The sequence below is a fragment of the Microchirus variegatus genome (assembly GCF_963457635.1).
Source record: "Microchirus variegatus genome assembly, chromosome: 17".
Lineage (NCBI taxonomy): Eukaryota > Metazoa > Chordata > Actinopteri > Pleuronectiformes > Soleidae > Microchirus > Microchirus variegatus.
This window is the reverse complement of record NC_139818.1, coordinates 12832797-12851269: the sequence shown is the minus strand read 5'-3', so window position 1 is coordinate 12851269 and position 18473 is coordinate 12832797. Positions and strand designations below refer to the sequence as shown.

At 40.7% G+C, this 18473-nt stretch overlaps 2 protein-coding genes across 2 annotated transcripts in view; one reads left to right on the top strand and one right to left on the bottom strand.

The window, feature by feature from the left end:
• Positions 1-617, top strand: part of LOC310939348 (C-terminal-binding protein 2) — a gene marked incomplete at both ends in the record, with an annotated part of 54810 nt that extends 54193 nt beyond the window's left edge. The window contains one exon of the mRNA XM_083904078.1: positions 437-617. Coding sequence (XP_083760204.1) covers positions 437-617 — 181 coding nt within the window. The remainder of the gene's footprint in view (positions 1-436) is intronic.
• A 2920-nt stretch (positions 618-3537) lies between these two features.
• Positions 3538-17921, bottom strand: zranb1a (zinc finger, RAN-binding domain containing 1a). The gene is made up of 10 exons (XM_083904114.1): positions 17652-17921; positions 16314-17169; positions 12661-12848; positions 11548-11701; positions 10670-10741; positions 8924-9122; positions 8265-8385; positions 6537-6666; positions 5008-5237; positions 3538-4550 (listed from the first exon to the last, which is right to left on the bottom strand). Exons 2-10 carry the CDS (start codon positions 17143-17145, stop codon positions 4335-4337), a joined length of 2142 nt encoding a protein of 713 aa, XP_083760240.1. The 5' UTR covers positions 17146-17169; positions 17652-17921; the 3' UTR covers positions 3538-4334.
• Between the last annotated feature and the right edge of the window lie 552 nt (positions 17922-18473).

Sequence of the window (18473 nt, the reverse complement as noted above, 5' to 3'; positions counted from 1 at the left end):
AATCAATAAATAAAAAAAAAACACTCATATCACTGTTAATAATGGAATCAATAATGAAATAGAAAACAGAAAAGCCATCAACATTACCGATATCCAGCTGCTAACATTGCACATGACCACATGGAGCTCTCCAGATAGGAAGTTCGGAATGCTGCATCTTCTGCCAGATGATAAATTCATTTACATAAGTGTGTATAAAAGTAGGAGAAGACACAGGACTGTGGTTACACAGCGTTAGAGCTACACGGAGTAATGAAACAAAAACACCGACTATGGAAACTTTAAGAGCAGCTGAATAGTTTCTAAAAAAAAAGAGTTTATTTGGTTGAAAAGAGCCAGTAGTATGAATAGATGTTGGGAATGTGTTGGGAATGCTGGGCCTGTGCTCAACTCTGGGTATCACAAACACATTAACCTCCTTTTCTCCTCCCACCAGATACCCAGCAGGTGTGGTAGGAGTGGCTCCAGGTGGCATCCCAGGAGCTTTAGAGGGTATGGTCCCGGGCGGGGTGCCCATCGCCCACACCCTGCCCTCTGGTACACACCCCTCCCAGGCCCCGTCGCCCAACCAGCCCTCCAAACACGGCGAAATCAGAGAGCACCACACTGAGCAATAGCAACACAAGGGGGACGCGCGCGTGGCCAAACATCTCATCGGACCCGTCGACTCTCTGCGCACCAACCAATCACAAATCACAACCGACCAACTGGGACCAAGAGACAGTGAAACACACGCAGCTGCCCGTGCAATCAGTCGGCAACTGGGAACTAAAGTGTTCTGGGGGAATTTGTACTTTTAACATTTTAGTTTTTACTCTCTCTCTGTCTCTTTGGCTTCAGTACCGACTTTACTCTTTGATGATGATGTTTTTTTTTTTGTTTCGTTTTGATTTTCTTCGGGACATGCCTATGATTGTGGACACCGAGTCCAGTGTTTTTAGTGCTTCGGGAGGAAAAACCCCTGATGAGACTTTGTCCCATCGCCTGCCCACCAATCCGCCCCCTTCACCTCAGAACTCATGGGAAACGTAGGCCCACTTCTCAACACACCAACGGCAGAACAAGAGAAAAACAAACAAACGTTGGCATCATGTGCTACTGGACCTTAACCCCTCCTCCTCCTCCTCTACTCCGACCCTCCTCATGTAACTAATGTGTGTTGTTTAGGCCCCTCATTACGCCTCAAAAGAGAGCGTTCTTTTTGTTTCGGTTTTGTTTTTTTCTTTCTATCTTTAGCGTGAATGACTAAAAATGGATTATTGAAGTAAATATATTTATCATTAGTCAAACAAAAAGGAAAAGATTGCTCATCACTTATAGTAATCTACAGTGGGTTTTAACCTTTTCCTGGCAATAGAACGAGTTGTCACAGCCGCAGTTACAAGTCTCCACCACTCGAGGGCACTTCTACATAGCGTTCCTCTGCCTGTAAAGAAGGTGACTCCCGTGTACTTTGTGATTTTCTTGTGGGGTTACACATTTCTTTGTCACTGCATTTACAGATATGAAGCTGTAGGGAGCGTACACGTTTGATATTTAAAAACAGTGAGTAGGTGATATGGCTGACATTCAAATCGTCTGTGCTGATTTATGGACATTTCTGATGACAGCTGATGGACAACTGACCTTAACTCTTGGCGGCAGTGTGCAGATCAAGACTCCCTCCTTTCTTTGAGCACATTTCAACCTTCGAGGACAGGAAAGGGTTAAAGCAAACTTCATTTCTTAATGACTCAGGAAAACACCTTTTTGCAGATATTGTTTATTCCCAGAGTTTTGTCTTTGAGGATAAAAAAAAAAAAAGAATATGACTCATCTGGTTAGTCTGGATACTTTCTCTCCTCCTTTCCTCATCTTCTCCATTGTGGTATTTTTATATACAAGGCGCATCCCACGTTTTTTGGTGTTAAAAGAGTTTTGAAGAGTCCTGTTAGATTTGTATTGCCTAGTTAAATGTTCCTATAACCATAGTCCTATGTGATCCGACCTCTCTCTCTCTCTCTCCTCTCCTTATATTTTCTTTGTTCTATTGAAGGCCAGGTTCTTTGGGGCATCCTGTACTCTGTAAGAGCAATAGCAGAAATTCATACTTAGTGTCCCAACAATAGCAAAAGAGGCAGCCAGCAGTATGTTTTTGTTTTTAGTGTGAGTATTTGTATTTGTTTCTTGTACAAGGTGAACATTTAGCATTCAGTGCAGTTCAAATAAAAAGATACAATACTTTATCTGTCGTGTGGTTATCTGTTCTCCTCCTCTCACCTGACGGCTTGCATCGATTCGTCTCTCCCTCTGTTTTTTTTATTGCAACACAGGGGGGCGCCAAAGCATCAACACGATTAACATGAAACAAAATGAAGCAACAGACGAATAAAACGAGCCACACTAAATGTCAACAAAACGACAAGTTTGGTGACTAAATTAACTACTACTGAGACGCTAATTTACACTATTCTCTCATACCCGCCCCCCGAGATAACAGAAAGATGTTTAGATGTTTCACTCACACACACACATCATCGAATTTAGTCCAAATCACAGTGTATCCACCTGAAGTACAAAGTTAGATTTCTAACAACCACACAGTGAGTTTTAAAGGGATTCATTCGCAGAGGGGAAGAGCCCTCATCTTCTTTTTCACTGTGATTTATTAGGCTTATTAGGAGTTATGATAATGATAATTCCAGAATGAAGGCTACTTAAAACAGGAAAATCGAATGCGAGGATGAGGGTCAAATTCTTACTAAGTTCTTAAATTTATTAACTCCAATACTCACAGCTAAAGCTGAAAATCTTGGGTCCTGAGGAGACAGAGGGATTCTTCAAAGACGTAAGATGGATGGTTCAATTCTTATGCAACTCGGTAATTAATTACAGCACCGTCATTCAAATCTCAACATCAACGTCAACATCCCTGACTCCATAGCTCAGGCCGTTACAGCCTTAGAGGTTCTTAGGATGCATGTTTGATTCTAATGAGGTGGGATGATTTCTGAAATTAAATACCCGACGAGAACAAAGACGAGAAGAAAGAATAAGCAGATGTCTGCTCAAATGACTCAAGGTTAGAGTGATGCATGGCATATGAGAAGGTGTGATTCTCAAAGGTTTGCTTTTGTCAAGTCTACTAAGCAATGGGTCCAAGAAAAAGAAGTGGGAAATGTATGGACGAAGTGGCTCAGGCTGCAAGAAACCTGTCTGCAAGTTGATCCCGATTTCCAAATCCAGCATCTAAAATGGAGATCCAAAAATGTTTCAAGAGAAGCTCCCAGTGGATTCATTTGAGGTCTGTAAGTGCAGGTTTGGCAAGTTCAGTGGAGTTCAAGAGGGTGATTGGTCTGAAACTTGATTGAGCGACTGCTAAACTTTCTCAAAACTTCAAACCACTGATTGCAGCTTCCCTAGTTGGAGAAAAACACGGCTAGAACCTGCATATTCAAACCTTCATTCAGGTACGGCACGAGAGAGTTTGAAAAAAATATGTCAACAAACAGCCTGCCAACAAACATCAATACAAGTGACAACAAAGAGGATGCAAGTGAGTCAAATTTAATATTAATGCACTCCATAGAAAGAGGCAGAGTGTTTGGTTTTGTCTTTTCCCCACCAGCATCACCGCCACCCACTCTAACATGAACAGGAGCTACAGAGTCACACGTAAAAATGTCAGTAAACTGGTACGTCATGTCCCCCCCCTCCCACTCACAGAATGTAGGATTTATCTGTGCAAAATAAAATACTTCAGACTGAACACAGATAAAACAGGGCAGAACAAGAGGTGTCGCCTCCGTGCGCTATCTCTCCTAAACAAATAAATAACTCAAACATCAAAAAAGGGGGTTTGCAGAGGGAATCGGCAATCGGGGAAAAAACGGGTGCTCTTTACACTTGAACACGCACACAAAAGGTTAGCATCCTCTCAGTTTAAAGCAAACATTTCTGTCAGGCAACTCTGTAAATGAAATTCCTCCTCTAGTGCAGCTTCAGGGTTTTCTTAAATACAGTATATTTTCCTACATGTGCTAGTATTTCTGTCAAGTTGAGATAATTACTTTGATAACAATGATGGAGAAGTCTGAATAGAGAAGGCAAACTAAGTGGACTTGATGTGCTTTCAAAAGGAGCAGTTAATCAGGATTCTGTTTGTTGCTGCTGGTATGTTTTTCTTTTTCCTAACACAGAGCTCACAGAACACATGCATCATTACAAGTTAAAGTTTAACATTTTGAAGAACGGGGGGAGGGGGGGGAGAAAAAAAAGAAAAGAAACAGACAGTAAGGTTCTCTCCCAGAGCCTAGTGTCCAGTCTCAAGCATTATCTTCTTTACCTTCCCTCACTCACTCATCTTCATCCTCCTCTTCTTCGCCGTCAGAGAGAGACGCACAGGGGCGGATCTGGCGGTATCGGTCTAACCACTTCTCCACCATCTGGGTGACCAGAGGGTGGTAGCGGCGGCGAGAGCTCTTCTGCATGGCTACCAGCATTCCTCCTTCTGTCACACAGCAGTCCAGCCATTCCCTGAGCAGCTTCTCCTGCTGCTCCTCGTTGCCCATCTGAGTCATATTTAAGACAAGAAACTACTGGTGACCATGGTCAAACATTAAACAATCACTTCACAACCTGACACAATCGGGGTTTTATTTTTCTTTAGTTTTCCTTTCTCCACCTGAAAGTGAAGTTACGTTAAAAATCAAGTGTTGTATTTGGTCCACTGTAGCAATGTATCTATAAAAAGGTCAGATAAAATATTAATAAATTATCATTTAAAATGTTGTTATTTAAGTTAGGGGGGTTTTAACACAACTGAAACTTTTTCAATGCATTTCTTAACTGACCTTTCAAAACCTACCTGCAGTACCCTCGTGGCCCAACAGGGGGCTTTGGGAATCACTGCACTACCCAAATACACTGTTTTTAAGCACACACACACACAAGTATAAAACATGCCATGCAAAGTCCAGTTACACCTTGATATTAATATTAAATGTATACACATGTAAATTCCCCTACCTCCTGTGCAGAGAGGAAGTGAATGTGCAGCAGCTTCCTCTCACTGTCCACTAGTGGCAAGAAAGTGACAGTGACATCATCGTCAGTATTTAGGTTGGCGCCAGCACCGCGATTGTCGTAGCCATCGTTCTCCATGGCCACCAGGGCCGAGAAGTGGCCTCGTGTGTAACCCAGAGCGATGGGACTCTTCCAGCAGAAACTTTGCTCCCATAACAGAGGCAGGTACACACCTGACAACACACACAAAAACACGCACACACAAACACACACAGAGCAAGTCAGACCAGCTGGGAGATATCGTACACAACAGTGGGGCCACCTGGAAGGAGCCAGCCCCGCGGCTGTACGCTCATATTACAATGTGTCACAATGTCATGCAGGGCCAAGCGCCAGCTCTGATCTGACCTGACATCAGAAGTGACTGCGTTTCAGCTGCCTCTAAACAACTGGGAGATTGTGAGCAGAGAGCAGCTCAGTGCTGCAGTCTGGTGTTCTGCTTCTTCATGAGGACGCTCACTCAACACTCAACACTTCCTGCTCCAAACAAACACAGCCAAGTTATCAGCCAAGTAGACAAGTAGAGCAAGGGCTCCACACTGGTTTGAAACGAAAATATTCTGAGTCATCAGATGTTATTTTTAACCACACCTTAAAGGTGCAGTGCGTAACATTTGGTGATTTTTGCCGTTTAATATTCCGTTTGGTCTGTGTGAACAAAAACAATGGATCATTGTCTGTATGCTATGTTGTTCAACTGAAAATAGGCTCTGCCAAGCACTACTATCAGACCTGACTGACACACAAACTGCTGAATGACCCGTTTTCTTTGTATAGTAGAATTCAAACTTCTTTGCGGGTTTCTTTGTGTTTTCAGTCATACTCTAACCATCCGTCTTGGCATAGATGGAATCACTTGAAATGGAAGGAATTAAGCACCACTGTATTGGAGAGTCACAGAGAGAAATGTGGAGCTGAAAGTTTTCACTCAGAATTCTGTGAACTACAAAAACGTTTGAAAAAACGGTATGCCCAACAGTTTCAAAGTGCCTTATCTTGTGTTCTCTTGTAGGGCAGCAACTCATGATTTATTTCATTTCAATGCAGATAATGTTGCAATATGTTGACATGACATTAAATGTTTCATTTCAACCACAAACCAGAAACGTTTTATTTGCCATCATAGAGGGGCAAAGGAACCAAACACTATATACATTTAAGAAGCTGAAATAAGAAAACCTGACTTCATTTTGTTAAAATAATAAATCACTGGAGCCCGATTGTCTTGAACGAAACTAAAAAGAAGTGTCAATATTCCCAAAATAAATAAATAAATACATACATTAATTAGTTAATTGTCCAGGTTTGAGTTACCTGCTGTTTTTCAATACAAAATAGTTTTATTTGCAGGGCTGGCAGCACAAAAATATTATTTAACATTTGTGAACAGCATATACAACCGTTGTATCAGCATGAACCCATGGATTAAAAGAACAATCACTTAAACATCCATTCTTATTTCAATTTCTCACCTTGAAAACGAGTGTATCCTAACGTTTCCCCACGGAAACTTTTGTAGTATTTCACTCCGTAGACTATGATGGGTCTGCGAAGAATGTGTGCGAGAACAAAAATGTGGGTTTGCTCCAGGCTGGCCCCGGGCTAAGAAGAGGGGGAAAAAAACAACACATCATACAGTAGTTGTCAACATAAAGATCTCCTTCAAATGAACATTTCATATTAGTGTTGAGGGACAAAACTGTGATCAAGTAATAAAACGGAGAGTCCTCTACACTTGGAATCTGCAACACTGCAACATGCCACCATCGTTCTCCCTCCACATCTGTCAATTGTACTGAGTGAGCACATTACATAAGGGCTTTTAAATATACTACAGCTGCAATTACATCAACTCTTAAGGAACGGGCAATATAAGAACTGATGTAATCTTCCGTCACAGTCCAAGCCTCAGATGAGGTTATCACAGGAGCACGTTTGTCATATTTGGTAAGTGACTCTCTGAGCTCAGCGCTTGTAATCCCAAGGTCACATGTTGGTGAAGGAGTGCTGCTTCAGCAGACGCTGAGCAGATGAGCTGTCAATCCAGAATAACAGCTCGTACCTTTGTTGTCATTCACAAACCGTCCAACTTCCATGGTGCTTCTCTTTACGACTGCATCTACCACAAGGTTGATTCCGGTTTGCTCGAAAGTCGATGAGCCAAACGTTTTCAGTCCTTGTCCCTTAAAGTTTTAAGATTATTAGACATTTCTGGTAGCTATGCTAATTCTACGCAACTGTGTGATTATTTTTTATATATTGATTGTGTAAGGAGGCAGGTAAGGCCTAGTTTTTGTCTTTTGTTTGAAGCAGGTGAGGTGGGCAGGTTGAAAATAAATGGTTGTGAGTTGGAGCAGTGGTCAAAATAAGGCCTTAAAGACCATTTTTAAATGCTTGTTATGCCATGATTTTAATATTTTTGGACAGTTTCTGAGTCAATTTGTTTGTTTGAGTTTGAAGTGGCCACAAATACAGCACCCACAGGTTTGAATGCACACAGTAGGGCTGTCATGATCTTTTCTGAACTGCAATTGAACCCAGATGTTAGTTAGTTGATAGACTAGTTAGTCTATCAACTATAGCAGCTCAGTTTTCTTGAGTGGGAATCAGATGTATGAGAAGAATTTAATCATTTTAAATATAAATAAGCACAATAAGCGAGAGTGTGTTATTGTTGGGCAGATAAATCAATCAGGCTGCAATGTTAACTATAATAATAATTATTATTATAAAGGCAGAATGAATTTGTGACACAGACGCAGTAGAATTATTTCTTACGGTCTCTCGCAGAGGTGCAGCTTCATTTGTTTATTTCTCTTCCTGGCTAAGCTATTGATCCAGTCTTTTTCAAGATGTGGGATTATTTTCATATATGAAACAAGTTCCCTGTACAATGAAATTCTTTATTTTCTTACCAGTGGAAACGGCATTAGAAAAAGTCACACTGTATTCAAGTTTTTTTTTTTAAGTTGCATACACCAAACAATGAGTAAAAATATGGCTTTCTTTGGTGCCAATATTTGGAAAATGTGTGATCCAAGCAGATTTCCCAAAACAATTGTGCCATACATTTGTTTTTACTTTTATCGCCCCTTCTTTAAAACAGACCGACCACACCATACACAGCCTTTTTCTTAATTTCGATTCACAGAGAATTAAAAGGAGGAAAGCAAGTAAATCAAGAGAAACGTCATAATTACCTGACTGGCCAAAGACAGAATGAACGCCCAATCCTCCTGCCACTGTTCCTCTCTCAGGGAGAAATGCAAACCAAAGCTCTGCGAGTACCACGACTCCCACTCCTTCCAGCGTGTGTAAAACCTAAAAAAGGTTGTATTCATGAGTTAATTTATAAAAAAATTAATAAAAAAACTAAAAACTGTATGTGATTTCAAAACCAACTGGGAGGAGAAAAAAAAACACATTAAATAGCTTTGATTCAAATTGCACTCTCTTGACTCTTTTTAAGTTAAGAAAAATCATCCACATCTTTCATTTTTAATGATTAAAATATTAAACAATACTACTATTTACTTCTACAGCCACATAACTGAAAGAACATACACTAGCAACAAGTAAGAGAAATTTAATTTGAGCAAATCAGTTGAGTGTTGCAGGTAGATCTGCTTCCTCTTTATTTGTTTGTTGACAATACATTTTTTTTACAAATTTGAAGCAATAATTAAAATAAAGTAATGGCCCAAAATAATGGAAGTCAGTTCATTATTCTGATAACATCTGATATACAGATTATACTGGACCAAATGTCTGTCATTGTACGTTTAAAAATACCAAATAAATAGGGACCGTTATTGTTATTTGTCAGTTTTGTTTAAATAAAAAAAGTTGGGCATCTCACCAATGGGAGCAGTCGTGTAGGCTGTCGTGGAGCGTTTTCCGGAGGACAGAGTCCTTGTCATAGATGCCCCAGGTGGCCTGCAGAACAGAGTCCAACAGACAGTCTCCTGCTGTGCGGTTCCATAAGGCATACAGGCGACTGTCCAGACGCGTGCCCAGCTCCAAAGACCAATTGATGACAGGCGATTCCTCTTCCAACTCTATTCATAGTGAGACAAACAAAAACATTAATGTGGGGTTAAAGCATGACAAAAAAACAGCTCCCAATTAAGGCAATTTTCAATGCCATCTGTGTATGTCATATTGTGCAGTTATAAAAACAAGCAAAGACTGCTGAGATGAGAAGTTTAATATTTTAAAATGAATGGCATTAAATACGAATGAAAAAAAAATAACTTCAGTTGATTTTTCACAGAATAAGCACGGGAACATAGATGCTGAGTTGACAGCTTGAGATATGCAACTGCTGCAGCAAACTGTTTTGACAGTTTGAGACAAACCAAGCTCCGCAAAACCTGCTTTTCAGCATGTTTCTTTTCCTCCTGAAATATCATTAAACACACCTTTACAGATTCCTCTGCTGCTGTCTTAGCAAAATCCAAAACAAACAAAAAAAACAAGGTTCAGCACTGTGTGCGACAAAAAGTCTTACGTCACCCAAGATTTGCCGTTTTGATTCGCTATTAATGCTATAGTGACCTTACAGTATCATTATTTTAGACCACAGCTTCTACAGGTTAAAACATTTGGGTTTTTTTTAACTAGAGATCAGATCTTTTCTGTACTTGGACTCGGAACAGGAGAACTACTCCGGATGCTACTAGAGCGAGTGTTGCCATCTTCACAACCCTGGGTGTTGTCTGTGTGCGTGTGTGCGCATCGGGGCGGAACTTTATTATGTGTGATACAGAGAGCAGATGAGAATTGTAAACAATCGACCGTGTAGAGACAGAAATTACATGCTGTCGTCGTGTAAAGAAGATTAATAACAAAAGGCTTTTTAGTTTGTTTAATAAAAGGACGATATGAAAAGTAACCTTAAATTCCTTCTGTTGTGATCTGGCGCTATATAGAAAATAACATTTACTACAAGGGGGGATGGGCACCCCACTTATATAATGGTAGGGGAAACGCTCAAGACTTTAGCACAGTACTGTACCTCTCCAAAAATCCAACTTACAGGCCTAAACATGAAATAAATCATAAATACACTCTATACATTGTTAATGTGATAAACGACTATTCTAGCTGCAAACGTATGGTTTTTAATGGAACATGTACATAGGGATATAGAGACCCATTTCCAGCAACCATCTCTCCAGTGTTATAATGGTAAATTGTGTTTGCTAATCGCTTTAGAAGGCTACTGGATGATTAGAAAACCCTTGAAAACAGTTTGAAGGGCAAAATTTTTTTTTTTTTCATTATTCCGAATCTTGTCGATGTCTTGACTATATTTTCTATTCATTTTGCAACTCTTTTGGTGAATAAAAGTGTGACTTTTAAAGGAAAACGTAAACAAAAATGTGTTGGTGAACGGTAGTGTATGTTCACAAGCATTCACATACAGCATATGTCATTTATTATATTTGTGGTAGAGAAATCACTGAGCTCAACTGATGTATGGCATGAGCACAAGAGCAGATGTTTTGTTATTAAGGAAGTCAATGGCAGATCATGAATAACACACTTATATACACTTCTTTGAAAACTCATCATGTATGAACAAAAGCATAAGTAACTCTACCTTTCTGCACATCTCGATCCAGGACCTCATCAAACAGCTTCTCTTGGACAGCAGGTGGCAGGTCCTCTATATCTGCAGAGACACAGGAAAAATATATTTTAACTCTTATTAAAAGCTAATGATTCGCTGCAGCAAGTGAAAGAAAAATGCTTTAGCAATGACACACAGAGGGGATGTTCTTTACAGTTAATTTTGCAGGCTGATGTTTCGTCAATAACACACTGTAAAGACAAGCTCTGTATAGCATGTTGTGTTTCTGTGTGATTTTGAAATGTGAACCCACAAAGCCAGAACAGTTGTGGCTATTCTCTCACTCAATAGTGAATGGCACTGGCTTTGTCTGAAAGAGGGAGACAGAATTAGAGGGAGAACGCCTTGCAGCTGGCCTCAGGCCAAATTCTGTGTGCAAAGAAATAGTTGCTTCAAAAAAAAACAAAAAAAAAATCATATCTACCAGTGAAGCCTGCATAATCATTTAACCTGGTGGCATTGGCGGATCTAAATCACAAGAGCAGTGACAGTTCTGAAAAGCAAAGTGCATGTCATTTGAATGAAGACAACGCCACAGGGATGAGACACTGAACTGCTGTTTCTCTGAGAAATGCTGCACAACAAGGATGGGCTTCCTTCTCTTCATTTAAAGGGGCAGAAAGAGGGAGGGGGGCAATGAAAGGCTGCATGTTTGGAACTACTCAGAGGAAATTATTTTGAAAAAGGTGTCAAATATAAAGGCATACTAATATTAAAATTCAAATTGTGGCATTTTGTGAGGAAGACAAAGGCAAAAAACCTCTGGCAACACAGGCCAGGTGATAAATATATGCAGGAATAAACAAGAGATGGTGTTAAAATACACATTTATAAACAAACATAGGTACCTGCAGGGAGGGTGAAGGTGACCAGGTCTGTGAGGAAGTAACAGGCAAAGTCTCCTTTGCGTTGATGTAGTGATGAAGCAATTTCTCTGCGAATCTGCTCTGTCAGCTCAGGACACACCATGGACGGGATGCACTTGGGCGCCTGCTGGTTCACCTTAAAAAAAAAAAAGCACAACAGATTTATAGAAAGTCAAAGGTAAATGCACATCTAGCTTGTGTTCATTTATATGATAAAGACGAACCATTACAGTTTCTATATACAGACAGTTTCCTGTGTATAACTGCTTTAAAATAATAGTTTGATTTTTGCATCCCTATTGTGTGTATTTTATGCAAGAGCCTTGTTTATGGAGGGTGCCATCTTGTGCTGATACGTTTCTCCACAAGCCAAAATGGAGAAAACAGCTTAAGTAGAAGCTTACTACACAAATGAACAACAACATCCTTTCTGGTATGTCAAGGCCACCGTGTTTTTAGACGTCATCGGTGCTTACACACTGGACCTCATCACTCTCTTATTTATTTTTACAGAAGTGCTATGTGCAGTGAGTTTCATAGTGTACTTGTATAATAAGTATTAAACTCAACACTGCAACAAACAGCGATAAGGCCATCTTCCTCTTTCAACCTCAGTGACGTGTTGCAGAGTGCAGCCTTCTGTGACTCTCCTAATGGTTGCCCGGCCTCCCTGCTAACCACATCAGCTCTGTGGCATTGTGTCGTTTAGAGACAAGTGACAGGACTGCAGCCAAGCTAATCCTCCACCTAATCCTTAAAGTGCACTACCACTGTAATTATAGGCATTACAGGCATCTGCTATATGCTGCCTACTCTTGTGGAGGACAAGAGTAGTCACTGAGGTGCTCGACAAAATGAAGTACAAGCACAGAATAGTATCATAATTACAGGAGCATGCCTGGTTACTTGTGCAAATAATTGAAAAAAATCTAAATATTTGTTGGACTTTCCGATTCAAAATATTATTATATATATTATATCATGGCACAGTTTTGTAATGTTCATGTAGAAAGGATAAATCTGTTACACACATTTGCAGGACCACAAGAATATGGCAGAGTGTTAAACTGCAAAGGAATCCAAAAACATGCTTACCTCTGTTAGCAGGATGGCCAACATGTCCTGCCTTTGAAAGCGAATAGCCAGATGGACCAGGGTGAAGCCTACGTCAAACGCTGAACACCGGTTGAGGAGCTGCACCTCATCAGCAGTGAGTTGCCGGGCGATGTCGCCTCCGGACGACTTGTAGGCTTCTATTGCTGCCAGGTCTCCCTCCACGATGCCTGAAACAGAGGAAGCAGGAAGGAAGATCAGAAAATAGGAGGAAAACGTTGGCAAGGGAATCCTTCATTCAACAAAAACGTATACAGGAATTATTTAGCGGTGCGATTGCTTTTCCAGGAATGTGTGCATACCAGTGGAGGTACTGCTCATTTACAGAACATTGTAAACCATTTATATTTAAGGCAGAATGCTGCTGCACTTCAGGAGAAAAGCAATCAAGTTAGTCAGGTCACACGATTTGATTTATATTAATGAGAAATAACTAACTAGTTAATGAGGCAATGATTTCAACTGCATTAGAAAGAGCAACCTCTGAATAAACCGTGACACTGCATCAACCAGACAGTCAAAAGCATAACCTTCGTGTAGCTCTATTTTATTGCAGAGCTGCTTTATTAGACCACATACATATTTGCAAGGTGTGCCTCATAAATGAATTGTGCATCTGCAAGGAAAATAAATTAATGTAGAAAGAAATGGGAATCCTTTTAAAGCAGGCCTTCGCTCTGTAAATGGATTAGTCTGACTCTTGGCCACTCCATGGCCTTGCTAGTTCAATGTGACAGACAGCTTGCTAACTCATCACACTGTTCTTGGTCACAACCAATAAATATTTAAATCTGCAGGGAATTTATGTGACATGGTCAACTGGATGAAAGAGAGAGATAAATGTAAAAAGAAGCACTCGAGCAATCCACAGTACAGATGACCCCCGAGATGTAGCCAATAGCTAACCCAGTGTGAGAACAGTTATCACACTGTCAAGCTATAACAGACAGAGCAGTATAATGCAGAACTATAGAGGGGAGAACGGTGTAAGAGAGGGCGGTCTGTGCAGAATAGCATCCACCCCGTTTTGGACCTCACAGTCTCAACATCTGTTACGAGTGAAATGTGCGGCGGCAAGGTTGCACAGTAAACACCAAGGCACTGGCTAAAAAACTACATTATGATTGTGGGTGTTCTTATGGACGTTCTTTTCAGCAGAGCAGAGGAATGTTGCCTTGTGAGAAACTGGCGTTGGACATGGATTACAAATCTAATTTTTAAGACACGCTGGGTGATTTCTTTGCAAACTGATTCATAAAAGGATAAACCCACAGACTGTGGGTACATTACAGTTAGCGCCCTGCCAGACACTTTATCATCGTCATGTTGTAAACAAGATAACATCCAGGAGAAGTAAACATGAGGGAGCCACCTGTGTGTGTCCTCAAAAGTCCTTATGCTTAAATAAACTGGTGATATGTTACTTAACTGGTATTGGTAATCCTTTTAAGCCTTTGTTATGATGTTGTCCAGTAAAGTAGCAACAACACAATCCAAAGTGTGCTACCCTGAAGGAGCTTGAACTGAGATGCTAAACATAAATGATAAAGGCATCCTGACAGCCTAATCATTACGGTTCATGCCACATGAAAGTTAAGTCTGTGGTTCAGTTCTAATGACCGGAGCTGAATTCAGTGCTTCACTTTTTTTCTCATACTTTGTTTGCAGTCTACCTCGCAATTGTCCAACCTTATTAAAGAAAGGTTGACACAGTGGTATAATGTGAAAAGATAATGCCATGCTTATGTCGAAATAAGCCTGTATAGAAACCTAGTCACAAATTTAGCCAGAAATAGAACATCCTGAATATCATGACATAACAAAAATGAAAGTTGTTTCTGATATCCGGCTGAAACAAGGAGGCTGTGATGGAAAAACATGTCAGGATGTTTTGCCTTCTCGCTTCACATTAGAAGACAACAATTTTCCTGACCCCACAATTTTGTCTGTGGCCCCTCTTGTCCAGTTACATTTGCACAACATGTAGGTTGTTTAAGACAATGGTAATATGGGTTGACATTTATGCCGGAGTCTCATATTTCCCTAAACCAGATCAAGCAATAGGGGACATTAATAAACAAGTTTAATATAATCATACTGAGCACCTGTGAATACAAATTAAAAAGGTGCAATTTTTTTGGTAATAATTTAGTAGTTATACATGTAAAATGTATCCAATCAAATAAAAATAATGTCCTATTGCTTGAAAGGAAACAACATACTATACAAAACATTACCTTGTGCAAAAATCTAACTAGAACCATAATTCTAACACAAACCAACACTATCTGTAAAGTCAAGGCTCCCAAGTCACAGTGAAACAAAAGAACAATATAAGACAAACACTGTGTGCTTCCTTGTGTCGGGAGGTAGAATGAATGGGATCATATGATTTTGGCCCAAATGCAGAGCGCTGACAAAACATTAGGGCTGAACAGTAGAGTGAAGCTGTGAGACCGGAGGAAGTGCTTGGCTTTCTGTCATTATGTACTGCTCAACTCACTTCCTCACAACAGTATGAAGGCTCCAACTGTCACACAAGCTAAGTAACCGAAAAAGGTCAGAGTAGTAAGATCTAAAGCTGAAATCAAAGGGTAGGTAAAGGCATGGAAATGTCTTAAGCACATAAAAGTGAGAAAATAAATTGTATGCCTGTGGCCTAAGAGTGTTGTTTTCTGTTCTTCAAGAACAAGCCGACTAAGGCCATCAGAGCAAAGGTTACTGGGTCTCTGATCATGTGTTGCTTTCATGCTTTTTTTTGCTTTTTGTGTTGACTGGTGTTCATGTCTTGTTCAGGCTATTTTTGCCTCCTCTGGGCCCCTGCACAGCACATAGGCACCACTGTTTACAGGGTGTCTTGAGTGCGAGCCAGGAGAGCCTCAAGTCGGCGAGCTCCATGCTATTCCTGCGCTGCCCAGACGGCTCATTCATCCTCACCAGCTGGGAAACACTTGCACCCTCTCAGAGACTCTCAGTGGCACAGCAAGGGCAAGAGGGAGGCCAAGTGGTGAGCTGGATAAAATTCTCACTAACCAATCAGTTACATATATTTATTATTCTGTCTTTTTATTTCATCAAGGCTTTCATAAGTATCATGGAACATTTCCACCTGAAAGCAGCACTTTGTGAAATTTAACCTTTTTGGTCACATGCTAAATTCCAGACATACTCTTGATATTTGGAATAGAAAAGGCAGGACACATTTTAACTGATGAATAAAACACCATGGCCACTTTGGCCTTCACCAGATAAGGCACCATTAAATAGGACAGAACAGACCGTATTTAAAATATAATTTTGCCTTGGGGACAAAAACAATCGGGTTGCCTCTGACTGGAGCAACTCACTCTGTTACTCAGCGTGACATCATGGCAGGATTAAAAAAAGGCTGGTGTGACAATGGATAACAAGGAAAAAGTATATACACTGGAGCCACAGAGGGAAATGAGGGCAAAAGTATTATCACATAATCTGAGCCCTGTGACTATTTGTCACTACTACAAGAATGTAGCAATTGAAGCTTCGTTCGCATGGTCATATACATTTTTTGGTTAATTTCACTGAGAAAATGCCAAGATTTGTGAAAAAGTCAGACAGACAAAGACCCTTGTTAGAGTGACAAAATAAAACCTCACCTGCACATGCATTGAGGAACAGCCAGTCCGTTTTCCGCATTCTGTTTCTAATTTGCTTTAGCTTCTTAAAGTCGATCTCTTGCTCTTCTTTGCTACTCATGGCTGCGGCTGCTAGTTCTATCCTCTGGAATTCCATTTTAACATTGTCTCCCCTCCTGGGCAGAGGAGGTGACCTCCTTTGGCCCTGGCCTCCACTGCAACTGCCTCTCCAACAACTCCTATCCTGCTCATTGATCATAGGTGATGACTCTGCTGACTCTGCCAGCTCTATGGCCTCCTGGTTGTTGGGCTTAGGGTGGTCACACGCCACACACTTGGTAGTTTTGGGCCAGTTCTGGTACGTGCAAGCTGTACATGTCCAATGCTGCTGGTGGGTGTTGAGTCTGTTTCTGTCATTGTATTCCTCACAGGTATCCACAGGTGAGTGAAGAGCAGGCCGGCAGCCTGCATTGGAGCTTGAAGTCTGGGGGGATTCAGTGGGGCTGCTGGTCCTTGGGCGTTGACACAGGCACTGTGTGCAGCGGATTGCACGGGGCCAGTTCAGGTAGGTGCACATCTGGCAGGACCATTTATTGGTGAGCTCAGCAACACAGGTTGACCTAACCCTTGGCCTAGCACTGGAGTCAGGGCAGATGAGGAGGCTGCTGCCACTCTGATTTCTGGGAGGGTCCCACTCTCCACTGGTATCCAGAACAGGGCTGTTCTTGTAAGGTTCCTCTGTGATGATGGGGGCAATCAACCGTTGTGCACGACACATAGTGCACTTGACTGCAGATGGCCAGTTTTCAAAGGTGCAGTAGTCACAGGCCCATTTAACCCTCTGTTCAGTCATTGTGGATCGCTCTGGCTGGTCCAACTGTAATGATAATTTGTATTATTAATCATTAATTAAGGTTTGGGCAATCCTTTTAAGTATGTACATGAATATGATGAATTTCTATTTATGATAATATCTAGGTCAAACGACATTATTTCATGAAGTTTTTTTATATTATTATTTTTCTAATACCTCAGATTTATCTGGTGCTTTCAGTGACACTATGAGCCGGACATAGTAGAGACTAAAAGATCTTGTCTCCACTATGTTAACTATCGAATATAGTATACGATTACACAACATCCCGACTTTCACTCAAATAAACCTGTGGCTTTTACGCATTTTCGTGGGGTAATGTTTCAGTATATAGGGCTGGCTTGCTAGCTGACAAACAGGCTAACCATCAAGCTAGCATACATAGCTACAGACAATTCCAATAATAAACAACCATTTTTTGCAAAACACACAGTCGTAAACATTCAATTGCACGGAACATATGTAGAAACATGCTAGGAACTTACTGTTTAGCGGCTGCGTTCGTTGTTCAAGAGCTGCTGGAAACCACAACAAACCCTTCTTGTCCAGTCCCCCCCTCCTCCACCTCCTCCTACTCTATGAAACCTTTCCCAAACCGAGTTTTTCGACCCTTCTTGCTCTCTCACATTTTTACCTGTGTACACACATTAACTCCTCTCTGACAAACAACACAGCCTGGTAAATCCTCTGTACTCCCCGAGTCATGGCAAAGGTCCGCGACACTCCATGGCTTACATTGCCTGAGTGTTGCTTAATGGCGGCGACAGTCAGACAAATGGGTAGCAGAGCCAAAATAAACGCGAGCCTGCCTTCGTCACCAATCATCTGGTTTAGCGCTCATTGTGATTGGCTGACGGACTGCAGCGTGAGGCATTCACGACTGTCGGAAACAAGAGCACCTCTCTGGTCATTTACATAACTCGTGTGAAAGATGGTGTTTTTGTCTTATGTTAATATTGCATCATTAACATCATATTATGGCAACATTATATAATACTGCAGGCTGTAAAACAAAGTTAAAACTCTAATGCGGAATGTACACGTATATTAAAATCAATTACATATTTATAGCCTACAGTTATTGATTAGCTTTAAAAAAACTTTACTTTATGAATTAATCTTTCCAAATCGAAAAAAATGTAATGCAATTAATACTTCAAAGCAACATTCCATATCAATCCAGGGGGCTGAATACATGCAAACATGAATCCAGTCATTGAATAGATTTATACATACATATATATACTGTATGTATATAGTATATATATGTATACAGTGCATTAAGAGATAAGATAAGATAGTCCTTT